This window comes from Pogoniulus pusillus, chromosome Z (assembly GCF_015220805.1).
Source record: "Pogoniulus pusillus isolate bPogPus1 chromosome Z, bPogPus1.pri, whole genome shotgun sequence".
In the NCBI taxonomy this organism is placed as follows: Eukaryota; Metazoa; Chordata; class Aves; order Piciformes; family Lybiidae; genus Pogoniulus; species Pogoniulus pusillus.
In genome coordinates this window covers 10,170,843-10,197,120 of record NC_087309.1, presented here as the reverse complement: position 1 = coordinate 10,197,120, position 26,278 = coordinate 10,170,843, and the positions used below count along the sequence as shown (strand labels likewise).

Sequence of the window (26,278 nt, the reverse complement as noted above, 5' to 3'; positions counted from 1 at the left end):
TCACATTGGCAGCTTCCAGTCTTCAGGGACCTCTCCAGTGAGCCAGGACTGCTGATAAATGAGGGAGAGTGGCTTGGCCAGCTCAGCTGCCAGCTCTCTCAACACAAATGACTCCACAAGCATAGTCAGAATTTTCCTGTTCTCACATTCATATTTTCCAAGTTCTGATTGTTTAAACTATTTAATTCTGTGCAATTACTTCCTGTCAACTGAAAATCCAGAGAACCTCAGAGAATTTTCCAATTTTTTGAATATGAATTATAAAATATTAATACAGAAATTAATATTCATACTTCTTATTACTAATTTCCAATACACACTCCCAAGGACTCCACAGATGCTGTAAATTCCTGACAGTGCACTTCCCTCAAACAATTTTATTGATTTTTCCTTTTGCTTTTTCTAAACCTTACCAGTTTCTGGTATCAGAGATGAATGTTATGTCTGCCTCTTCATCCTGGATCAGGAACAGTGTGGCCAACAGGAGAAGGGAGGTTATTCTTCCCCTGTACTCAGCACTGGTCAGGCCACACCTTGAGTACTGTGTCCAGTTCTGGGCCCCTCAAATCAAGAGAGATGTTGAGGTGCTGGAACATGTCCAGAGAAGGGCAACAAAGCTGGTGAGGGGCCTGGAGCACAAACCCTATGAGGAGAGGCTGAGGGAGCTGGGGGTGTGCAGCCTGGAGAAGAGGAGGCTCAGGGGTGACTTCATTGCTGTCTACAACTACCTGAAGGGACATTGTAGACAGGTGGGGTTGGTCTCTTCTCCCAGGCAACCAGCAACAGAACAAGGGGACACAGTCTCAAGTTGTTCTGAGGGAAGTACAGGCTGGATGTTAGGAGGAAGTTGTTGGCAGAGAGAGTGATTGGCATTGGAATGGGCTGCCCAGGGAGGTGGTGGAGGCACTATCCCTGGAGGTGTTCAAGTAAAGCCTGGCTGAAGCACTTAGTGCCATGGTGTAGTTGACTGGCTAGGGCTGGGTGCTAGGTTGGACTGGCTGATCTTGGAGATCTCTTCCAACCTGGTTGATTCTATGATTCTATGTTTCTGTCCGTAATCAAATCAGTGTTTATTATGCTAATGCTAGAAGAGATGTGCAGGTAATACACTCCAGCACTGTAGAACAGCACTGTATCTTTGCAAAGCAGATTACAGCATGTTCTAATAAGCCAATATATGTATCAAACACTGGATCTCTTAGGCTGCTTTTACAACACTGAACAAGCATTTAATCTTCAGACTGTTTTTCTTCTCCAATGTCTGCATCCAGCTGACAAGTGTCAGGGGTTCCCATGTGTGCATCACGTAAGGTAACAGATCAAGTCCGTTTTGCAGCTGCTCTTTCCTTGTGTCTCTGTAGAGCAGTATGAAACACTTCCACAGCAAAGTCAGCATCCTTTTTAGTAATGCACATAGGAGGTTTAATTCTAAATGTCTGGGAAGAGAGAGGGAAAAAAGTCCTTAAAATTATATGGAAAGCCTATTAGTTTCTAGCAGCCCATCTAGGTCAGCACTCACCTTCTGCACACACACACACACAAAACCTAACCAACAGTGTGAAAATCGGTACAAGAACAGCAGAGCAAAGGTTGAGGCTTCTGATAAATGCACTCTAAAGCAAGGCAGTTTTGGACTTGACTGCATCCAACTCTCTGTTCCATTCTTGTGACAAAGCAACTGACTCCAAAAGAGACCTGACTAGAGCAGGGCCCTGACTATAGCTGTCATTTCAGAGCTTGTATGAAACCTTAGATGACTTTGTGGTAAGAAAGGAGAGAGACAGAAGTATTTTCTTTCCAGGCAGCTTTGACACAGGGAACAAGCAGTATCTCTTAAGAGTGGCAGCCCTTTCCACTGTGCCAGCTGACCTACTGCTACAGGCTGTTTTTAAGGCTTTGAAGAGAATGTATTTTGGAACAATCACTAAATAATGACTTTCAGGTAGGGCACTATAGTATGAATTCATGTTCATCAGGAAGGATATGTGCAGTTTAACTTGTCAAGAATGTGGGTTCTTAAGTCTAAGCGTGATCTATAGTACTGTTTTCAGGAGTATTTAACTTTCACAAGAATCTTAAACTGTCAGTTTACACTTCTATCGTATAACAGGACTTGATGCAGCAAGAGGGAAATAATGGTCTTGCCAACCCCCAGCCCCAGCTGAGGTAGCACTGATAAACAGCTCTCCTGTGAAACAGGATCAGATTTCACTGCACCCCGAGCTGTGCTGTGCTTGGTCTGTGACTTGTAGAGAAACTCATAAGGTGAGACACACCACATCCTGTTTGTCACCCTGCATCTGCCTGGTACAGAAGCTGCTTCCTCTGTGTAAGAGGACTTCACTGACCTGACCTGCCTACCCCAGCCCAGAGGCAATTATCTTCTTTTAGCTCTTACAAGAAGCTTTGTACAGCATTGTCCCTCTTCAGTTGGTGTGGGGTGGTGCCCACTCTCGTGTTCACTTTTGAGCTGTGTTGCTGAACTTGCTATTAACAAATCTTTATTTTTTTTATTCAGTTACCATAGAGGTAAAATGTTACCAGCTCTCCAGACAGAAAGAACTAGCAAAACCAAACTTGTTCTGTACCAATAGGTGATAACCAGACCAGCAGCTAATATCGAAGGGGCCTGAGTATTGCTTTCTTCTACTTTATATAGACTACAGTACATTACTTTCTAAGGGAAGTTACTCCTCTAATGGAAAACTCCAAGCTTAGAGCTGGTTCAGCATACTTGAAAAGACTCAAACTGTACAAGGAGTGGAAGAAAGGACAGCTGGAATGGCGGGGGGGGGGGGGCATATAAGAAAGTTACCTGATCAGCAGGAAACCCAGTTAGAATAGTCAAAGCTCAGTCAGAATTAAGTCTAGCCAGGGAGATCAAAGGGAATAGCCAAGTTTCCATAGGTACATTAGTGGCAAAAGGAAGACTAAGGAAGGTGTGAGCCCCCTCAGAAAAGAAACAGGAGAACTGGTGATAAGTGATGAGCAGAAGACTGAGGTTCTCAGTGACTTCTTTACCTCAGTCTTCACTTGCAAGGGCTTCAGCCACACTCCTGAAATCACAGAAGATAATGCAAGGGCTGGAAGAAGGAAGTGTCCATTCTAAGTGAAGACTGGTTTGTGACCACCTGAAGAACTTGAGAGTGTACAAGTTGATGGGACCCTATGGGATACACTGAGGGAACTGGCAGATGAGGTCACTAAACCACTCTATTATATTTAAGCAGGCATGGCAGTCCAGGGAACTTCCCACTGACTGGAAAAGGGGAAGCATAATCCCCATTTTCAAAAAGGGAAAGGATGATCCAGGGAACTACAGGCCATTGGTCTCACCTCTGTGCCTGGTAAGATCATGGAGCATCTGCTGAAGGTGCTGCTGAGGCAGAAGAGTAAGGAAGAGTTGATTACATATAACCAACACAGCTTCACCAAGAGCAAATACTGCCTGGCAAACCTGGTGGCCTTCTATGACAAGGTCACAAGATCAATAGACACGGGGAGAGCAGACAGTGTCATTTATCTGGACCTGAGCAAAGTCTTCAACACTCTACTGCATGACATCCTGATCTCCAAGCTGGTAAAAATATGGATTTGATGGATGGACCACTTGGTGGATAAAGAACTGGCTTCATAGCTTCACCAAAAGTGGGGCTGTCAGTGGGTCCATGTCCAAGTGCAGGCAGTGACAAGTGGAGTCCCTCAAGGTTCAGTACTGGGGACCCTCAGTAAGTTTGCCAACAACACCAAGCTGTGTGGTGTGGCTGACAGCTGGAGGAAAGTGATACATCCAGATGGACCTTGACAGGATGCAGAGGTGGGCCCAAGCCAGCCTCATGAGGTTCAACAAGACCAAGTGCAAGGTCCTGCACCTGGGTCAAGGCAATCCCAGGCACTGATATAGGCTGGGTAGTGACTGGTGTGAGAGCAGCCCTGGGAAGACAGACTTGAGTGTGCTGGTGGGTAAAAAGCTCAACATGAGCTGCCAGTGTGTGCTCTCAGCTCAGAGAGCCAACCAGATCCTGGGCTGCACCAGGAGAAGTGTGGCCAGCAGGTTGAGGGAGGTGATTCTCCCCCTCTACTTCACTCTGGTGAGATCCCACCTGGAGTACTGCATCCAGTTCTGGAACCTCTGTTACAAGAAAGATCTGGACATGCTGGAGCACCAGCACTGGGATGATCAGAGAGCTGGAGCACCTCTCCTGTGAAGACAGACTGACAGAGTTGAAGAAGAGAAAGCTACAAGGAGACCTTATTGTGGCACTGCAGTATCTGAAGGGGGCCTACAAGAAAGCTGGCGAGGGATTTAGGGTTTGGGTAGTGACAGGACTAGGGGGAATGAACCCAAGATAGAGGAGGGGAGATTCAGATTAGATACTAGGAAGAAGTTCTTCACCATGAGGGTGGTGAGACACTGGAACAGGTTGCCCAGGGAGGTGGTGGAAGCCTCATCTCTGGATGTTTTTCAGGCCAGGCTGGATGTGGCTATGGGCAAATTGATCTAGTGGAAGGTGTCACTGCCCACAATAAAGGAGCTTGAAACTGGATGATCCTTGAGTTCCCTTCCAACCCTGACAATTGTGTGATCTGCATGCTCCTAGCTGATTCATGATACAAGCAAAATTAAATTGAGATAGTTCCTAAGAGTGTGAGTTTTCTAGTTTATTTACTAAACTGAAGTTAATTTAGCTCAAGGGAAATGAGATGTAGTATAGAAAACAACACTTATGTATAAGCAGTGGTTCAGTACCTGATTGTAGAGTCCTCCTCTGCCAATCAGAACCCCCATGTCTTTACAGTCCTCCCAGATCTGGGAGATTTCTTCAGCAGGAAGAGGGTGGCGACTTTCCTAAGGAAGGTGAACATTAAAATTCACTTAGATATTTCAAATTAGTTGTATGAATAAGATGTACATTCTAGTCTCTCCAATAGCTCTCACTCCCACCTCTCTCTAAAAAAAATTAGGGGCATCATTTGAGAACAAAGGGGTCCAGGATGGTTGGACCTACTTTAAACAGGAGCTCTTGAAGGCACAGGAACTGGCAGTTCCCATGTGCCGAAAGATGAGCCGGCAGGGAAGGCGACCAGCCTGGATGAGCAAACAGCTCCTGAAGGAATAGGGGGAAAAAAAGAGGGTGTATCACCTCTGGAAGGAGGGGAAGGCTTCTCCTGACGTGTTTAAGGAGGTAGCCAGACTATGCAGGAGAAAAATTAGAGAGGCTAAGGCCCAGCTAGAACTTAGGCTGCCACTTCTGTGAAAGATAACAAAAAGCACTTTTATCAATGTATCAATGCTAAAAAGAAGGGCAAGAAGATCCTCCACTGCTTACTGTGCCAGCAGGGGAACACTATAACTGATGATGTAGAAAAGGCTGAGGTCCTGAATGCCTTATTCACCTCAGTTTTCAACAGTAAGGAGGGAGGAGTTCAGGGCAAGTGGTCTCTTGAACTGGGGGATGGGGTCGGGGAGCGGTGTGTTCCCCTGGAAATTCATGAAGAATTAGTTCAGGACCTGCTGAGCCATCTGGACACCCACAAGTCCATGGGACCAGATGGGATCCATCCCAGGGTGCTGAGAGAGCTGGCAGCTGAGCTGGCCAAGCTGCTCTCCATCATTTTCCAGCAGTCCTGGCTCACTGGAGAGGTCCCAGGAGACTGGAAACTGCCAACGTGATCCCCATCCACCAGAAGGGTCGGATGGAGGAACCTGGGAACTACAGACCTGTCAGCCTGACCTCAGTGCCAGGGAAACTGATGGAGCAGGTTATCTTGGGGGTGATAAGAGCACACCTGAGGGATGGCAAAGGGCTCAGGTCCAGCCAGCATGGGTTTAGGAAGGGCAGATCCTGCCTTTCTAACCTGATCTCCTTCTATGATCAGGTGAGCCGCTTGGTGGATGTGGGGAGGCCTGTGGATGTGGTCTGTCTGGACTTCAGCAAGGCCTTTGACACTGTCCCCCACAGCAAACTGCTGGCTAAGCTGTCAGCCCATGGCTTGGATGGCAACACTCTGTGCTGGGTTAGGAACTGGCTGGAGGGCCGGACCCAGAGAGTGGTGGTGAATGGTGCCACATCCAGCTGGCGGCTGTCACTAGTGGTGTCCCTCAGGGATCTGTGCTGGGCCCCATCCTCTTTAACATCTTCATAGATGATCTGGATGAGGGCATGGAGTCAGTCATCAGCAAGTTTGCAGATGACACTAAGCTGGGGGCAGATGTGACTGGGTTGGAGGGCAGAAGGGCTCTGCAGCGGGACCTTGACCATCTGCACAGATGGGCAGAGTCCAATGGGATGGGGTTCAATAGCTCCAAGTGCAGGGTGCTGCACTTTGGCCACAACAACCCCATGCAGAGATACAGGCTGGGGTCGGAGTGGCTGGAGAGCAGCCAGACAGAGAGGGATCTGGGGGTGCTGATTGGTACCCGCCTGAACATGAGCCAGCAGTGTGCCCAGGTGGCCAAGAGAGCCAGTGGCATCCTGGCCTGCATCAGGAATGGTGTGGTCAGCAGGAGTAGGGAGGTCATTCTGCCCCTGTACTCTGCACTGGTTAGACCACACCTTGAGTACTGTGTTCAGTTCTGGGCCCCCCAGTTTAGGAGGGACATTGAGATGCTTGAGCGTGTCCAGAGAAGGGCGACGAGGCTGGTGAGAGGCCTTGAGCACAGCCCTATGAGGAGAGGCTGAGGGAGCTGGGATTGGTTAGCCTGGAGAAGAGGAGGCTCAGGGGGACTTTATTGCTGTCTACAACTACCTGAGGGGTGGTTGTGGCCAGGAGGATTTTGCTCTCTTAGGTGGCCAGCGCCAGAACGAGAGGACACAGCCTCAGGCTGTGCCAGGGGAGATTTAGGCTGGAGGTGAGGAGAAAGTTCTTCACTGAGAGAGTCATTGGACACTGGAATGGGCTGCCCGGGGAGGTGGTGGAGTTGCTGTCTCTGGGGCTGTTCAAGGCAAGGTTGGACGTGGCACTTGGTGCCATGGTCTAGCCTTGAGCTCTGTGGTAAAGGGTTGGACTTGATGATCTGTGAGGTCTCTTCCAACCTTGGTGATACTGTGATACTGTGATTTATCTGCTTTTTCTGAGATGAGTTTCTGCAACTAAGACACATGAATCACTGTTTACTCAAAGCTTGTGAAATATGTGAAAATGATGGATTGATGCAGCTCATGTTCAGCCAGAGCAATGTAGCTGCTTTTTAATGCAAAAAGCTTCCCACTCAGTTGAACTGAAACAAAATATGGCAACACTTTCAATATCATGATAAATTGAGAGGAACAATAACATCACCAACCTTATCTGTCACCATTTCTACTCCAATCATAAGTCCCTTGCCACGGACATCTCCAACAATCTCAAATGTATCCCGCAGTTTGGCCAGCTCCAGTAGTATGTGCGTTCCCACGTCCTCACTGTTTTGTTGTAGGCCATCTTCTTCAATAGCCTGGTGCAAATGACAGTGTTGCAGGAAAAGCTTCCAGTACAATCAGTTAACCCCCATTTAGCTTGATGACTCATGATGTTTATCTCACTCCCAGACTACATTCCCTCACTATTCGATCCTTACAATTCTCTTCTCCTAAAACCCTCTAATGGCATCAGAATACAAATTGATGTCGCTGTGAAACCTTTTTAACATTCTATTTATTATTACATAAACATAATCCATAATCCACAATGTCACACCTGGACAGCAGGATTATGTTCAAAAGACTACCAGAAACATCCTAAGTTTTTCTTCAGTGTCATGAGTGCCATGCAATTTGACAAAGCATACCTATGTGTCCTAGGCAGCCTTTTAGAGAGCAGTTTGAGTGCTTTAGATCCATCAACATCGATCTTTTTTTTTGTTGTTGCTCCTTACTCCACTCTCCTCAAAGTTCTGACAAGCAGCCAACTATCAGCACTGACAAGCACAAACCATTTTCTGAACTTACAGTCTGCATTAAGAAAATTTACATTTAAAAAAACTAAAACAACAAAAATACAATTACAGTGGTTAAAGTGTGTGCTTCTGCCTTTTCTCTTTTCTTTTCTCTTTTCCTTTTTCCTTTCCTTTCCTTTCCCCTTTCCTTTCCCCTCGCCTTTCCTTTCCCCTCCCCTCCCCTCCCCTCTCCTCTCCTTTCCTTTCCTTGCCTTGCCTTTCCCCTTGCCTTTCCTTTCCCTTTTCCTTTCCCCTTTCCTTCCTGTTCTTTTCCTCTTTCCTTTCTCCTTTCCTCTTCTCTTCTCTTCGCTTTGCTTCGCTTTTCTCTTCTCTTTCCTCTTCCTCTGTTTCCTTTCCTTTCCTTTCCTTTCCTTTCCTTTCCTTTCCTTTCCTTTCCTTTCCTTTCCTTTCCTTTCCTTTCCTTTCCTTTCCTCTCCTTTCCTCTCCTTTCCTCTCCTTTCCTCTCCTTTCCTCTCCTTTCCTCTCCTTTCCTCTCCTTTCCTCTCCTTTCCTCTCCTTTCCTCTCCTTTCCTCTCCTTTCCTCTCCTTTCCTCTCCTTTCCTCTCCTTTCCTCTCCTTTCCTCTCCTTTCCTCTCCTTTCCTCTCCTTTCCTCTCCTTTCCTCTCCTTTCCTCTCCTTTCCTCTCCTTTCCTCTCCTTTCCTCTCCTTTCCTCTCCTTTCCTCTCCTTTCCTCTCCTTTCCTCTCCTTTCCTTTCCTTTCCTTTCCTTTCCTTTCCTTTCCTTTCCTTTCCTTTCCTTTCCTTTCCTTTCCTTTCCTTTCCTTTCCTTTCCTTTCCTTTCCTTTCCTTCCCTTTCCTTCCCTTTCCTTCCCTTTCCTTCCCTTTCCTTCCCTTTCCTTCCCTTTCCTTCCCTTTCCTTCCCTTCCCTTCCCTTCCCTTCCCTTTCCTTCCCTTCCCTTCCCTTCCCTTCCCTTCCCTTCCCTTCCCTTCCCTTCCCTTCCCTTCCCTTCCCTTCCCTTTCCTTCCCTTTTCTATTTTCCCTTTCATTTCCTTTTTTTTTTAACTCCATTTTATTCTTCCTGACTCTGACAGTCTCTTTGGACTTACTTCAGATCCAGGCTCCAAGTTACCTCTTGAGGCTAAAAAAACCCCTCAACCTCAAAACATGAATTCATGCTTTCCTATTTGTAAACTGTTTCTCTAAATATTTTTATTGATATGATCAACCATATTATAAAATAGCTCTAAAAAAGAAAAAAAAAATATATATATATAAAGCACTCAGGGCAAGTAACCTGAATAGAAACAGTGTCTGCTGTAATGAACTGAGATTCAAGGATAAATGGTCTGCACACAGCCAGGCCAAATTAAACAGTAACCTAGTGCTCACTGGTTTTCTGGTGGATAGTATGAGAATTGTGTTGCAGATTTTTCTACAGACTTTTTTTGCTAGTGGAATTTTGACCTTAAATACATCCATCTCCTGTGAAAGACTTTTAGGCATAAGGCAAAAGCCGTGGAGTTTAAACAACTCTGTTAAACAGGTGTGACAGAGAAGACATTGAGTTCAGCTGAGAATTGGCACAGTGCCATGAAAGACTTAGCTTTTCAAAAGTGATTTCTGCATTTCCATTAACATAGTACAGAAAGTAAGGCAGACAACAAATGATGACTCTGAAAACCTCACTGGGGGACTCCCATTCTTGCTAGAGGGATTGATTTTTGCAAGGAAAGTAACCGGGAATTGTTCCTATGCATACGGCACATTGGCCATGTCTTCATAACACATTCAAGTGTTTATGCATTTCACACATCTATTTTTAAAACATTACCCACAGGTAACTTTATGGTAAGAACAAAAATAGGCATTTTCTACCATTTGGCTCCAATAAAAAAGTGTGTGATTTATAGGTCTATATAACATTCTCCTTACATCAAGAACTGCAGCTCCAACTACACAGGCCAAAGGGTTTCCTCCAAACGTATTAAAGTGAAGGTTTTGGGCCAAGCAGCTTGCAATCTCTGAAAGAAAAAGAACAACACTGATTAATCTCACAGCTGCTTTGCCTGGTAACAGTAATGACCTGCTTTAACTGCTAAGTTAAATGTGCTCCACTTCGACCCCAGCTCTGCTGGAGTTAACACAACAGGAAGATAGTATTTTTTCCCTGTGTGTAGGCTGTGCTAAAGATGACTACTTCCAAAAACTCCAGTGTGTAGCAGCTGTGAAACTCACTAAAGAGAAAGTTACTCTTGTAACACATGCTATCAGTTGCCCCCTTAAACAGAATCACAGAATGTCAGGGGCTGGAAGAGAGCTCAAAAGCAAATCCAGCCAAACTCCTCTGCCAGAGCAGGATCGCCCAGACCAGATCACTCAGGAACACATCCAGGCAGGTTCTGAATATCTCCAGAGAGGGAGACTCCACAACCCTCCCAGGACAGCCTGTTCCAGTGTTCTGTCACCCTCACACTGAAAAAAATCCTCTCCATGTTTGCATGAAACTTCCTATGCCTCAACTTCCACCATTAGCCCTTGTCTTGTCATTGGGCATCACTGAGCAGAGCCTGGCTCCATGCTCCTGGCACTCACCCTGCACATAAACATTGATGAGGTCACCTCTCAGTCTCCTCTTCTCCAAGCTAAGGAGCCCCAGCTCCCTCAGTCTCTTCTTTTAAGAGAGATGTTACATTCCCTCCAATATCTTTGTGGCTCTGCACTGGACTCTCCCAAGCAGCATTATGTCCCTCTTGAACTGGGAGGCTCAAACTGACATCTACACATTTCTTTTTCATGAGGTAGTCAATTGTATGAGTCAAACAGCTGGCTAACATGCTGCCTTAGGCACTCTCAGTACACTGATCAGTAAAACAGTAAATTCAGTGAGGATTTCCAGGATCTAAATGATCTGTAAGGTCATCCCTGATTCAAGGCGTTTGACTAACCTGATTTAAATAAAGGTCTGCACTGAAAGAGGACAGCACTTGGTAAAACACCTGAGTAGTGACAATCCCATTTGCAGGGACCTCTGACTAGGGAGGAATAACAACAGCCATCAGTTCAGGTTGGGGGCGGCCCTGCTGGAAAGCAGCTCTGTGAAGAAAGACCTTGGAGTGCTGGTGGGCAGCAAGTTCTGCATGGGCCAGCAATACGCCCTTGAGGACAAGAGAGCCAATGGCATCCTGGGGTGCATCAGGAAAAGCGTGGCCAGCAGGGCTAGGGAAGTTCTTCTCCCCCCTCTACTCTGCCCTGGTGAGACCACATTTGCCATACTGTGACCAGACTTGGGCTCCCCAATTCATGGGAGACAGAAACCTGTTGGAAAGAGTCCAGCAGAGAGCCATGAGGATGAGTGGGGGACTTGAGCATCTCCCCTATGGAAAGAGACTGAGAAACCTGTGGCTGTTTAGTCTGGAGAAGAGAAGACTGAGAGGAAATCTGATCCATGTGTACCAGTATCTGAGGGGTGAGTGTCAGGTGGCTGGGGCCAATCTCTTTTTGCTGGTCAGCAGCAATAAGACAAGGAGAAACAGCTACAAACTGGAACAGAGAAGGTTTTGCCTCAACATGAGGCACCCTTCACAGTGAGGGTGACAGAGCACTGGAACAGGCTGCCCAGAGAGGTTGTGGAGTCTCCAGAGAAGGAGACTCCAAACCCTGCCTGGATGCCCTCCTGTGCAAACTACCCTTGGGGATCCTGCCTTGGAAGGGAGGTTCAACTTGATGATCTCTGGAGGCCCCTTCCAACCTCTAAAGTTCTGTGATTCTGTGATCTGTCAAAAGATAGCCTGAGACAAATATTTATTAACAAAGCTCAGCTGTTTAAATGCACATCTCTCCACAAAGTCATTATTGTACAGTATATTTTATAATTGCTCCATTTTAAATCTTAGCAGAACAGAACACTTATACCTTTTGTTGTAACAACAGCTGCCATAGGAAAGCCATTACCAATTCCTTTTGCCATAGTAACAATGTCAGGGACTACACCATGTGTTTGAAATCCCCAGAAATGGCTGCCTGTCCGTCCAAATCCTGTCTGTACCTTTCAAAAGAAAAATGGAGAGAAATCCCCATCACTTTCTCACATTTTGTAAAATGCTTTCATTTTCTTGTCTTTCTGCTGTTACTGGTTTGAATTAAACTGCAGCTACACCTGGAGTCAACTTGTATTAGGATCCTTAACCAGGTGGTTTCACAAAACCACTATTTATTGTAACTGGTCATCTGAAGCAGGTAGTACTACAACGACTTAGGCACACTGAGATGCACAAATAAGCTGCAAATTGGAGAGGAAATGTAGTTGCTCATCACATTTCAAAAGCACTGCCACGACTGCTGATTTCGACTTTGACACTGTCTGCCACAAGAAGCTCCTAGCCAAGCTGGCAGCTCATGGTTTGGATAGATTCACTCTGTGCTGGATCAAGAACTGGCTGGATGGCAGAGCCCAGAGAGTGGTGGTGAATGGTGCCACATCCAGTTGGCAGCTGTCACTAGTGGTGTTCCCCAGGGATCAGTACTGGGCCCAGTCCTGTTCAATATCTTTATTGATGATCTGGACGAGGGCATTGAGTCCAGCATCAGTAAGTTTGCAGATGACACCAAGCTAGGAGCAGGTGTTGATCTGTTGGAAGGTAGGAGAGCCCTGCAGAGGGACCTGGACAGGCTGGATGGGTGGGCAGAGGCCAATGGGATGAGATTGAACAAGGCCAAGTGCAGGGTTCTGCACTTTGGCCACAACAACCCCAAGCAGTGCTACAGGCTGGGGACTGAGTGGCTGGAGAGCAGCCAGGAGGAAAGGGACCTGGGGGTACTGATAGACAGTAAGCTGAAGATGAGCCAGCAGTGTGCCCATGTGGCCAAGAGAGCCAATGGCATCCTGGCCTGCATCAGGAACAGTGTGGCCAGTAGGACAAGAGAGGTTATTCTGCCCCTGTACTCAGTACTGGTCAGGCCACACCTTGAGTCCTGTGTCCAGTTCTGGGCCCCTCAATTCAAGAAAGATGTTGAGGTACTGGAACATGTCCAGAGAAGGGCAACAAAGCTGGTGAGGGGCCTGGAGCACAAATCCTATGAGGAGAGGCTGAGGGAGCTGGGGTTGTTTAGCCTGGAGAAGAGGAGGCTCAGGGGTGATCTTATTACTGTCTACAGCTACCTGAAGGGGCATCGTAGCCAGGTGGGGGGTGGCCTCTTCTCCCAGGCAACCAGCAATAGAACAAGGGGACACAGTCTCAAGTTGTGCCAGGGTAGGTATAGGCTGGATATTAGGAAGAAGTTCTTCACAGAGAGAGTGATTGGCATTGGAATGGGCTGCCCAGGGAGGTGGTGGAGGCACCGTCCCTGGAGGTGTTGAAGAAAAGCCTGGCTGAGGCACTTAGTGCCATGGTCTAGTTGATGGGTTAGGGCTGGGTGCTAGGTTGGACTGGATGATCTTGGAGGTCTCTTCCAACCTGGTTGATTCTATGATTCTACTACTGCATTGTTTGAGGTACATACCACCATCACTGCGGTGGTGTTCGCTGCTACTTCAAAATAGCTTTAGCTACACGGTTCTACTAATGAAATGTACTTGTAGAGATAGAGCATCCACCTTCCTTCTAAATTTTTATGTATGCCAACAACACTTGCAGAGGAAGTGTTAAGACAAAACTTTCATCACACCTGTCTTTGCATTAGCCTCACATTTATGTAAAGGTACTTCTCCCAAAAGGTAAGAACTTATCAGTCTGCTGTTCACATTAGTTGTGTCTAAAACCAGAATATCACATAGCAAGAACAAAAGCAGTAAAAACTGTGAGGGTGCTATGCTCAGAAATATGCATCATGTTAAACTTAAGCTGTGAAGTGTAGAGCATTTCATTTAGATTTTTTGCCAGGCTTCTAATTTGCCTTCGTTCTTTCGAGATGACTTTCAGAAGTATTCCAAACTGTAGATCTCTTACTTCGCAAAACATGACCAAGCCAAGCCAACTCACTTCATCTGAAATACAAACGCCCCCTCTCTCCCGTATTAGCTGATAAGCTTCCTTTAAGAAACTTTTTGGGTACTGAACAGCTCCGTTAACACCCTAGGAAGACAAAAAACCAAAGAGCCAAGTCAACGTGTGCAGGAACAGACAAGGAAACACGAGTTCCACTATGTGACTATCCTACAATAAAGTAAAACAGCAGCAGCCCTCAAGCAATAAGAAGAATGTTGTTTCAAGTTTGTGGTTTTGGCAGTGAAAATTGCTTCTGATGAAGTTCCTGCTTAGGTCACTCATTCCCATTCCACAGGACAGGCTGTGCTGGTATAAACCTTTGTGAGGCCATCCTCTAACTGTATCAGCATGTGCTAGATTGAGCCTAGCTGGGATATTTTGGTGAGAAGAACTAGATTATAGGCTGCGAAAAGGAAGCAATGGTGATGTCTGCTTCACTCATGGGCTTACTGAGATGTATGAAAACAAGACCACAAACATAGATAACAGAGTTGCTCTCTGGCTTCTAGCTGCCTCCCTTCTCTCCCTAACTTGCTGTCTAATTAATCTGTCTGCTTCCCAATCCCCCTGGATGATTCTCCAAACTCACCTTGAATGTAAGGCAAAGTCTGGGATACGGAAGAGGGGTGGAAAGGAGGTGGAAGGGTGGTTGGAAGCCCTTCCTGTGGACCCTGGTTTCTGTATCACTTTTTAACTTGTATATTTCTGTCTACAGCTGTATATATTGTAAATATCTGCTTGTATATTGTGCTAAGATGTAAATTCATTCCTAACTTCCAGCCACTGAGTCTAGTCTGGATGATTTTCATAAGCGTGGGGCGGGGGTGTTAGGTAACATCCAAACCATCACACAGCATAAGACAGAACCAACCAAACTGCCAAAACAAGTACCTTGAAAACTGTGTATGATGACAAAGTCAGTCAGAGAATTCACATCCCTGAGTTTGTTAATTTGGTTTAAACATTGCTTCCTCAATTTCTCTTCATCTTGCCAGTTTTCATTTGGATAAGAAATTCCACCCTACATCTGGGTTGCAATGGCCTCTTAGTCTCAGATACATTAAAGGCTCAGAAGACAGCAAAACCAGGTAACAGCTCTACATGGTGCAACTTCAACCTTTTTGTTTTTTTTTTACTTGCCTATCCTGATCCCAGGATATGTTCTCCATTTTCCATATCTAAGTACTATCTATAGAGCAATTCTGAAACTAGGGTGAAGCACTGAGAGAATGATAAACCCTGTGGCTGAGACCACTAAAAATACAGTGGACAACATGGGTAGAAAGAAGTGGAAGGCAGATTGAGTTGAAGTTGACAAAAACAGTACAAAGAAAAGCAGTATGAAATTTGGAAGACTGAACTAGAAAGGAAGTAACAATACACTTGCCATTTAAATGCAGAAGGAAGGGTAGGGAGGCTCTACAGAGGGAATTGGATAGATTGGATGGATGGGTCAATGTCAATGGCATGAGCTTCAGTAAGGCCAAATGCCAGCTCTTGCACTTGGGCCACAACTCCTATCAACACGAATGGCTCGAGAAGTGTGGTTGGAAAGCTGTCTGGCAGAAAGGGACCAGAGGGTTGTAACAGACAAACAACCCAATATAAGCATGCAGTGTGTCCAGGGGGCAAAGAAAGCCAGTGGCATCCTGTCTTGGATTAGAAATGTTGCGTGCAGCAGGAGTAGGTAGGTGACTGTCCCCTTGCTCACAATCCCCTTGCTGTCACCTCTGGTGAGGCCACACCTCCAGTACTGTGTTTTGTTTTAGGCACCCCATTACAAGAGGGATGTGGAGGTGCTGGAGTGAGTGCAAAGGAGGGCAACAAAGCTGGGGAAGGGCCTGGAGAATAAATCTTATGAGGAGCAACTGAGGGAGCTAGGGCTGGTTAGTCTGAAATAGAGGAGCCTGAGGGGAGACTTCATTACTCTCTACAGCTACCTGAAAAGGTGTTGTAGAGAGGTTGGTGCTGGTCTCTTCTTACAGGTAATTAGTGGCAGAACATGAGGGAATGGCCTCAAGCTGTGGCTGGGTAGGTTTAGACTGGATATTGGGAAATAATTTTTTTAAGGCAGAGTGGTCAGGCATTGGAATGGGCTGCCTAGGCAGGTGGTTGAGTCAACAATCTTGGATGTGTTTAAAAGTTGTTTGGATGTGGTGCTTGAGGATATGGTTTAAGAATTAACTCTGTAGACTAGGGATAATTTGGTGATCCTGAGGGCCTTTCCCAGCCACAGTGTTCCTGTGACACTGTATGTTTAATTGTGATTATTGGTTTAACTTCACTTCATGAACAAAATTGTAGTTCCATTGATATCAATGACAAAAAAACCAGAAAGGTTAAGGAAGTGCATTCATTCTTTCAGAGCTTTAAGGCATTTAAGGCAGAAGTCCATGGGATGTAGCCAAAGAACATCAGGTTTGCATGCTGCACACTGTTTGCACCATCACAACTAGAAACAGCAAACTACCTACTTGAATTGGCTCAGCGATAAATCCAGCTATTGTCTTTGGCACTGAGGTGTTCAGAGTATCTTTCAGCTGTTCAATGTATTGGTTGTTCGCCTGGCATACACCTGTTCACAGGGGAAAGAGTTTAAAGTGAACTTGAAATGACACAAAGCTAGCTTCAACACATGGTATTACAGACCTATCTAATAGGTATTATCTGGCTGTATGGTAAATACCATTGCTTGCCTTCTGGCTGTGTATCTATACATCAAAAGAGGGAACCCTTAATTTTCTCTTAAACCATTTGTACTCTAAAGAGTGCCAAAACAGCAAGGCAAAGCTGCCAGATGATACTATGCTACCATTACACAGGCCAGTAAGCTGTAGGCTAGAGAGAGTGTTTGTGATGTAGGCATCAATGGAAGGAATAAGTAGACATTTTCTAGGGGGTTAACAAAATCAGTGTAAGCCATAATACATCCATAGCTTAGTGCAGGTATGAGGATTCTGGAGAACAGAGCCACTTATCAGTCCACACTGAAATAGAGTAGAGCTATCAGTACAGCTAATGATTCCATTCACTAGAGAGAAGAAAGCCAAGAAGCACACATTCTGTTATGTATGCATGTGAATTAAAATACTAAAGAATGCCCACTGGAACAGTGAAGGGGGGAGGGGGAGAACTGTAATTGTTAACAGGAGAGCAGTGGAGGAGCTTTCATATTGTGCTGCTTTGAAGTATTTTGCCTTGTGTATGACTTCTTGCCTAATCCCTGGCTTCGAGTTGTCTTTACTTTTCATGTTATGCCAAAACAAAAGCTGGAGAGCTGTCAAAACTTCAGAAAGAGTAGAAAACACCAATCCACATTTCTGCTCTTCCAAATACAGTTCCATAGCCTCCAGAGCTGATCATCATAAACAATGGAAACACAAGCTGGGGTTTTAAGAAGAAATCAGATAATAAGCAGTGTCACAGGCTCAATTTTTTTCTCAGTTGGGCATCAGGTGCCTGGAGTTCTTTGCAGCGTTTTCTTTTGCTGCCCCTGCAAACCCTAGGCAGACGTCTAACTGTATTGAGGAGGTAAATGTAGGCAATTTCCACAGATCTCTATCATTCTCTCATCTAAAAGCCTGTTAATTTTTATTACTGACCAACCTTCAGAGCAGCTGCATTTTCGAACAGTTTGTACTGGAGAATCTCTGCAATGACTGCCTCCCCATGGGCCACGGAAAACATCTGGTAACATGGTCTGTCAAGCAGAAGATAAATAGCTACAGATTTCATGGCAGCTTTTAATGGGATGTCCACACCACACGTAGGGGCAACTAACAAAAGCCTGTTAGAATCAAAGAGCATACCTAGTTCAAGTAACTTCTCTGAAGAACATTTGACACATAACACCAAACTTCCCCCTCTGGAAATAGTATGACAGAGATGGGTTTGGAACCAGCAAGTTTAGGCTATTTGAGTAATTGTCACTTGGTGCTTGATTTCACAGAATCACAGAATTTTGTGAGCAGTTTTTGTGTTTTCTGCTGTTTATCTAAGATTAATAGCAACATTTAGAGTTGCTGGTGGTAATTCAAGGTATGATGAGGGCAGGTCCTGCTTGATGGACATGATTTTCCGTAAAAAGGAGACCTGTTTAGTGGGAGAGGGAAGGGCTGCCAATGTTGTTTACCTGTACTTTAGAAAAGCCTTTAACACTGTCTCCCATCACATCCTCCTGGAGAATCTGTCTGCTCATGGTTTGGATGGACAGACACTTTGTAATGTAAAAAAGTGGCTGGATGTCCAGGCCCAGAGTGGTGGTGAAGGAAGTTTAATCCAAGGTGGTCACAAGTGGTGTTCAGGCACGAGTGGGGCTCAGTTTTGGAGCCAGTTCTCTTACTTTCCTCTCACTTCTCTTACTTTGTCAATGGTCTGGACAAGCAGAATAAGTGCACCCTCAGTAACTTTGCAGATGACACTAAGTTAGAAGGAAGCTTTTACCTGGTGGAGGTGAGGGAGGCTCTGCAGAAGAACTTGGACAGGCTAGATTGCTGGGCCACAGCCAACTACGTAAGATTCAACGAGGCCAAGTGTTGGGTCCCACACATAGGGCACAACTGCAGCACTATAGACTTGGGGCAGAACATCTGGAAAGCTGCACAGCAAGCTGAACATGATCATGCTAAGGTGGCAAAAAATGCCAATAGCATCTTGGTCTGTATTCAGAATAGTTTGACAAGCAGGACCAGTGAAGCAATTGTCCCCCCCTACTCAGTACTGGTGATGCCACACCTTGAGTACTGAATTCAGATTTCTCAGTACAAGAAAGACACTAAGGTGCTAGAGTGGGCCCAGAGATTGGCAGCAAAGCTGGTTGAAGTTTTGCAGCACAGGTCAGAGGAGTGGCTAGGGGAACCGTGGTGGTTTAGTCTGGTGAAGAGGACATAGAATCATAGGATCATAGGATCAACCACGTTGGAAGAGACCTCCAAGATCATCCAGGCCAACCTATCCCCCAGCCCTATGCAGTCAACTAGACCATGGCACTAAGTGCCTCAGCCAGGCTTTTCTTGAACACCTCCAGAGACGGTGACTCCACCACCTCCCTGGGCAGCCCATTCCAATGCCAATCACTCTCTCTGCCAACAACTTCCCCCCTAACATGCAGCCTAGACCTCCCCTAGCACAACTTGAGACTGTGACACTTAGGGGAGGCTTTATGTTGGTCTCTTCTCCCTAGTAACACATGGTAGGACAAGAGGAAGTGGCCTCAAATTGCACCAGGGGAGGTTTAGATTGGGTATTAGAAGAAACTTCTTCAACTGAAAGGGTTATCAAACACTGGAATAAGCTTCTCAGGGAGATGGTGGAATCCTCCCACCTCTGCAGGTGTTTAAAAGACGTGACTGCTGATGAAATACCACATGACTTCATCAAACTCATTTACAGAGACAGGCTGGGAGGCTACTTTAGAAGCAGATCTTCTTACAGCCATTGCTACAGCTGAGCGATCACCAGAGCAGATCAGAACCATCAATACTGTCTTCTGGTAAACAGAAAATAATACTCATCTGCTCAAGGGCAGGGAGATAACTGACTGCCATTTATGCCCAATGGATCTCCATAACAGAGATCTCCTGTCTTGCTGAAATGCAAGACATCATAGTGGATTTTTTTCCATGATCTAGCCTTGATCTCTGTGGTAACAGGTTGGACTTGATGATCTATGAGGTCTCTTCCAACCTTGGTGATACTATGATACTGTAATCTACTTTATCCCAGTCACACACAGCTTTACCTGGATTTGCCAAAACAAACTTGAGAAAAGAGAGCCTGGACACAGACTATTTTGCATTCTATGGAGACTTCTATACAAGCACCAAGCACTGAGGAACTGCATCAATCATGACCACTTGTGTTACAGCAACTCCAAATTAGCATAAATAACAGCATGGTGTGGGAAAAGGGACTCAGGCCCTTGTAGTGCCTATGGAGCAAGAACAACTAACACTGCAGTTTAGTTAGTGAACACAAAAAACATTTTTTAGGTAGAAAATGTACTAATTGCTGAAATATTCCAACAAACTCTTGGTCAGATCACTGACATAAAAAAATAATATTAAAAAAATCTCACTGTTGAACAGCCAAAGCCATTGGCAACTCCATGCTTATAAAGACCAACAGATGTCAATCCTAGGGTGTAAGGGCTGCCTCCATGGTATCCTCCTCTGTGCAAACAAAAAAAAAAAAGCACACAAACATCATTCATTTCCAAGAAGAGACTGTAGCAATATTAGTTCTGAGAAGGCACGCTTCTGAGCTACAAATGATTGGAGAAAATGCGAGTTGTTGCACACCAAACAAAAAGATTCCTACTGCCATTTTTTTGCTGTGGTTTTAGGAGATCCATGAATACCCATCTGCACTGTTTTCCTGAAATTTCAAATGTTAAAATTGTGAGGCCATGCTTGCAAGAAGAGAACAATGACTGGAAGCAACAACAATTCACAAAGTGCCTCACAAAGTTCTGCTGTAGCACCTGAGCCCTATGGAGGCAAACATCTCTGTTCTTTGAATCTTGGGAAATGCTGCTCTCTCCAACAGATGCTGCCAATCATTAAACTACACAGTGGTTTGCTGCCAGTTTTATGCACAAATCAAAAGTTCATTAATGAGGATAAACATGCAAGGTAGGTACCCAATGTTCTGCTGAAGAGAATAATAGACAAAATACAGCTCTTCATAACAAGGCCTTTTATTCTGGTATTTGAGGTCACTTAGGATGCATAGCAGAGAGAACTGCTTACACTGGTGCTTACAGAGCACTCACCCTTGCACCACCTCTGTCATTAAGCCAGAAGGGCTGTTTGTGTACCCATGCAGTGAACTGTGGTTCAGGGATCTGGCAGAAAAGTAAGGTGGTGAAACACACAAAATAAAAATTAAGAAAAAGTAAATCTTTCCATCATGTTAGCTTTCAGCCAGAACCATTCCCTGCTGCAGTTCACTGCACCACTGCTCCCAAAGTACCTTTGCACTCTGACAAAGTGAGGCTCTGCAGGGGTGGAACCAAGGGAAAAAGTAGTGATTCCTGGAGCCTGCTCTGGCCTGCATACAAAAGACACTGTGAACACAGAGACTAGACCCTTTTCTGAGTAACAAAAGCAAAAACTTAAGGTTGTGTTTTGTACACAAACTAGTCCTAACACACTGTATCGCATCTTCAACTCCTCTTTTACCCTTCTTTGTGAAACAAAACAATTGTACAGTGTTCTCCTCAGCAGACCTGGGGTTAAAGAGATTTCTGTTATTTCTTGGTTTAGGCATATAATTCTTGATCACATACAGAAATTAGCTGGTAAAAATCCATCACCATTACCTGAAAGCAATGATATCGAAGTTACCAGTATATAGCCTTGCCATGAACATAGCCAAATCATTGGCTTCTGACCCACTGTTGGTTAGATAAACCACCTATAAGAGAATGCTTAGGATCAGTAGAGTGCACAATCACCATCTCTGTGTTCAGCATCAGGCAATGCCAGTAACATCATGAGCTGTAAATTACCAATACCACAAGATGATCTTGCTACAATAATCTTAGTCCATGCACTACAGAACTAAGACCAAGCTGATCTACTTGGAAAGAGTGCAGGAGAATCTTTTAAGACTTGTGAGCCTTCAGGTTTACCTAAGATGGAACTGTAATTCGGAGATGCCTGGGTCAAACTGAACATGACTGACTGAAATAACCTTCACACAGTTAAAAGGGGCTGTAGTGTCCCTCACTTGCCAGCTACTAACACTAGCATGGAATGAGGCACTTAGGTGGCTTACTTATTTAAATGTCAGTAAAACTTGCTACTCAAAGTACTGTCAAATACTTTCCAATGTGAATTTTCAATAAAAATTGAACAAATTAAGGCTGGTTGCATATAAAAATAGTTATCATCTTAGAATCTTTAGTAATTTTTAAGCTGGCAACGCCCTTTCACAGTGACAACTGAAGGGAAGGAAACAGCAGAACAGGAGATTGGCAGATTTTATGTGCCTACATCTGGGTCTGAAATAAAGGCCTTAAGGGTCATCACACTCTCTTTACCTGACAGTCACAGAATCATAGAATCAGTCAGGGTTGGAAAGGACCACAAGGACCAGCCAGTTCCAACCCCCTTGCCATGGGCAGGGACACTCTATCCTAGATCAGGCTGGCCAGAGCCTCATCCAGCCTGGCCTTAAACACCTCTCTCCACAGACATTGTGGCTCTCACTTAAAGAATATTTATATAGTAAATATTTCTTTCAAAGAGGCACTTCCATCATCAGCCCCTGCTTCTGTCAGAAGCAAAGTACCTTGAGTGGATCTGGAAGAAGAGCAGTGAGCTTTTCAGCATACTCGTGGATTGATGGGTGCATGAAGATATTGCTGGTGTGCCACAGGCGAGCCAGCTGTTTCTGGGTAGCCATAGTTACCTTCCTGCACACAGCACAAGAAGAGACAAAGGAATTCAATCCGAGACGTGTGTGCACTCATGCATCCACACATCTACCTGTTATTCACTCTGAAAAGGCAGTCACAGTACCATTTGCCAAATGGATGATCAAGTAGACAAAATAAACTCTTTCAAAGGGTGGTGGCAATTAACCTCAGCATAAGAGGTGCATGGCAATTTGGTGAGCTGTATTCTGGTTTTGAGCTCACAGTGTCACAGACTGACAAAGAACAAAAGCAACACAGGTGCCCCTCTCTGTATTTTATAGCATAAATCAAATAGTAACACGCTTACGGGTGACAGTGACCAACACTGACTGTGACAATTCCAGCAAAGAGATCAAGGTATCTTCGTCCTTCATAATCAAACAACCACTGCATGTGTCCTTGATGCAGCAGCAATGGCTTCTTGTAATACATTCGTAGGGTAGGAGAAATATTTTGTTCACGAATCTTCCGCATACGTTCATACGGGTAAGACTGGGTGGAATAAAAAAGTCAGTGCTGATTTATGCTTTCTAAGGAGACAGACTAACAGGGGATCACACAGATTACAGAGCTGTCTACAGGAGCTGTTCACAGACCTAAGAATTTCACAAGTTCTGAACACTCAGAGGGTTCTTCAAGCCTGTGAGGCTCATCTTTTGAAATCACAGGATCACGTAGACTGGAAAAGATCCTTGAGACCACTGACCATTCCAGTAAACACTTCAGCCATAAATTACAGAACTGCCACAGGGGTACACCTACAGGTTATATACTGGTTGTAATATATTTGTTTATTGCCCAAACAAGAAAATGTTGTAATCATATTTAATGCACTACATAGAGCAGATATGTCTACCACTCATATCTAGTAATGTAGTCTGTCTTATATCCACCACAGTAGGCATAACTTACTTCGTATTTTTCAGGTACAAAATTGCAAGGAGGCATCTTTGCTTGTGTGGAGACAGAGCTTTTCCATTTCTGCTGCCTAAAAGCAACTACAAAATAGTAAGAGAATTATCAAACACTTAAAGTGGGCATCTGAAAGAGTTTCTCAGTAAACTTGTTCAGAGAACACAAGACCTACAGTCAAAGGAAGTTTTGGGGGTTGTTTCTGTCTGAGAGATTTTCTTCAGGGGAAAAAATATTAAGTGTCATCTTTGTAAAGGCAAAAGCTTCTTCCTTAGCTGCTAAAATAATTTTTCAGTTTCACACATACTTTTATTTGACAGAAAAACACTCAACCCAACATTCACTTCTAACACAAATTTTCACCTGGCAGCAAGAACAGGATCCTCTACAAGGGTGTGAGCCAGGACCCTGGGTGACTGCAGCCCAGGCTGTGCTCACAGGCACCAGGGTACAGTTTCAACAGACCTAACCAGCTAACAGAAAACACAGACACTCTGCTGTTTGCCAAATGGATGAGCAAGTGTCCCACATAAGGTGAGGCGGTGCGGTGGGTTCAGAGTTCACCCAGGGGGTCTAGTTAGCAGCAGCAGATGGAGCCAGACACAGGGCTGGAGAAAAGGCTTCGCCATGGGTCCAAGGTCCATCCAAGAGAAAGCTGGATGAGTGGCCAGGCTATACTCATGGCATAGCTGAGGCTGAGACTGAAGGCTCAGAGCTGATCTGGAAAGACGGCTCCTGGGTAGTGGCCATAAGCCCCGAGTGAGACTGACAAGGCAGACAGTGTGTGCTCAGAGAGCTGACAACTCACTGCCATCTTCTCGCCCCCTTGCACAATCCGACATCATCCTGTCCTAGCTTTTGTTTAGTTAAGCAGGTATCAGGAAAAAAAGCGATCATTTAAATACATTGTTTTCCTACATCTCTAACCTTACTTGCTGAAAACTACCTATTTATTTCAAAACAATTTCGAAGCCACTCTAAAATGTGAATGAATTGATAAAGTTCCCTGAAATATAATTTCTGAAATAACTCCTCTATAGGAAATTAAACCAGTGATGAATTCATCAAACACAAGAACTCGGACTCAGAAGTGCTAATTAAACCCCAGAGGTTAGAGAAGTTTTGCCTTCCACAGGGAGCACTCAGAGCGCTTCTTTACCTGCCCCTACAAACACGGCGCTTCTATCAAACCCCCCCACGACAGCGGTCATTCCGGGCACACCGCGGGGAGACTCCTCTGCCCCCCACGGATCCCGCAGCGCCCCCTCGGGCAACCCTGGCTGCCCCTGCCCGCCGGGACTCAGACGGCCGGGGCACAGCAGGGCCGCCGCCTCCCCTCACCACGCCCGCCCCTTACCGCTGCCGAGCCGGCGGCTGCACGCAAGCAGCAACAGCCCGCGGCGCCGCTCCATGTCGGCCGGTACCGGGACGACGGCGGCAGGACGGCGGCAGGGCGCCGCCAGGCCCCGCCCCGCGGCCAGCCCCCCTGAGCGCTGCCCCTCCACACCTGCCGCCCGCGGCGGCCGCTGCAGCTGTGTGGCGCTGCCGCCTCTACGGGTGCTGAGCAGTGACTGCCGTTGTCAGGCGGTCGGCCCCGTAGCTGGTGTGACAGGCGCTTACATCCCGTACAGAGCTTCTTTCTTGCAACATCTGAACGCGGCAGAGTTGAATGAGAGGTTGCGCGGGCGTGCGGCACACCCGCGCCGAGCAGCGATGCCCTCCGCCAGCGCGGGCCGCCCGCCCGCCCGCCCGCTCCAGGGCGCCGCAGGGCTGAGCGCCCCAGGCTGTGCGAGGCAGACTGTCAGCACCAGCTTATCCCGCCAGCGAAGTCGCTTAGCCGGTGTGCAGCGGAGCACACAGAGCACAGGTGTTCCCGTTCACCTCAGGCGTGTGCGGAGCTGGGTGCTAGGTGGCATTCCACAAAGGGAACTCCTGTTTGCGTAGGTCTGGGCGGCGTACTCCTCCTGTCTGTGCCAATTCGTTGTTACTCTACTTTTTGATTGGGTTACAGCTTCTTCACCTTCAGTGAAAGCAGCAATATATAACATGAATAGTGCAGGCTCTGAGAGGGGTGACCTTGTAGGCAAGAGGCTTCTTCGCACAGGGAGGTGTGTGCTGTTCTATTATGGTATGGTAGTAAGTAAAACTCAAGGAGTATGCGTTGCAGTGGTTTTATGTCTGCACAGTTTGCTGATAAATATTTATTCTGCTGACAACAAGTTCTGGTTTCTGTGTTCAGTTCTGGGCCCCCCAGTTTAGGAGGGACATTGAGATGCTTGAGCGTGTCCAGAGAAGGGCGACGAGGCTGGGGAGAGGCCTTGAGCACAGCCCTACGAGGAGAGGCTGAGGGAACTGGGATTGTTTAGCCTGGAGAAGAGGAGGCTCAGGGGTGACCTTATTGCTGTCTACAACTACCTGAAGGGTGGTTGTGGCCAGGAGGAAGTTGCTCTCTTCTCTCAGGTGGCCAGCAGCAGAACGAGAGGACACAGCCTCAGGCTGTGCCAGGGGAGATTTAGGCTCGAGGTGAGGAGAAAGTTCTTCACTGAGAGAGTCATTGGACACTGGAATGGGCTGCCCGGGGAGGTGGTGGAGTTGCTGTCTCTGGGGCTGTTCAAGGCAAGGTTGGACGTGGCACTTGGTGCCATGGTCTAGCCTTGAGCTCTGTGGTAAAGGGTTGGACTTGATAGAATTATAGAATCATAGAATCATAGAATAATGATGATCTGTGAGGTCTCTTCCCATCCTAATAATACTGTGATACTGTGTGATACTGTGTCTTATTACAGTCTTTGGTTTCAGTTTGGTGGGAGTTTCCACCAAAGGTAGGCATCCTCAGTCCCTCTGGTCTTCTCCATGGCTGCAGATTCTAGCAAGGCATGCATTGTTTGTGCACTCACCATTTCTGTACACTGTACTTTGCACAGTAAAGCATCTGATGAATGCTGCTTAGAAGAAACTCTATGTGGAGAGGCTGAGGGAGCTGGGGTTGTTTAGCCTGGAGAAGAGGAGGCTCAGGGATGACCTCATTGCTGTCTACAACTACCTGAAGGGAGGATGTAGCCAGGTGGGGGTTGGTCTCTT

The 26,278-nt window shown here is 46.0% G+C and overlaps 1 protein-coding gene across 1 annotated transcript; it reads right to left on the bottom strand.

The window, feature by feature from the left end:
• Positions 1–1,001: 1,001 nt before the first annotated feature.
• AGXT2 (alanine--glyoxylate aminotransferase 2) lies at positions 1,002–24,618 on the bottom strand. Its single transcript, XM_064176582.1, has 14 exons — positions 24,555–24,618; positions 23,198–23,283; positions 22,593–22,777; positions 22,159–22,282; positions 21,185–21,279; positions 19,940–20,033; positions 17,470–17,563; positions 16,338–16,438; positions 13,858–13,950; positions 11,792–11,924; positions 9,812–9,900; positions 7,289–7,438; positions 4,751–4,849; positions 1,002–1,436 (listed from the first exon to the last, which is right to left on the bottom strand). The coding sequence occupies exons 1-14, from the start codon at positions 24,607–24,609 to the stop codon at positions 1,320–1,322; spliced, it is 1,515 nt and encodes a 504-aa protein (XP_064032652.1). The 5' UTR covers positions 24,610–24,618; the 3' UTR covers positions 1,002–1,319.
• Between the last annotated feature and the right edge of the window lie 1,660 nt (positions 24,619–26,278).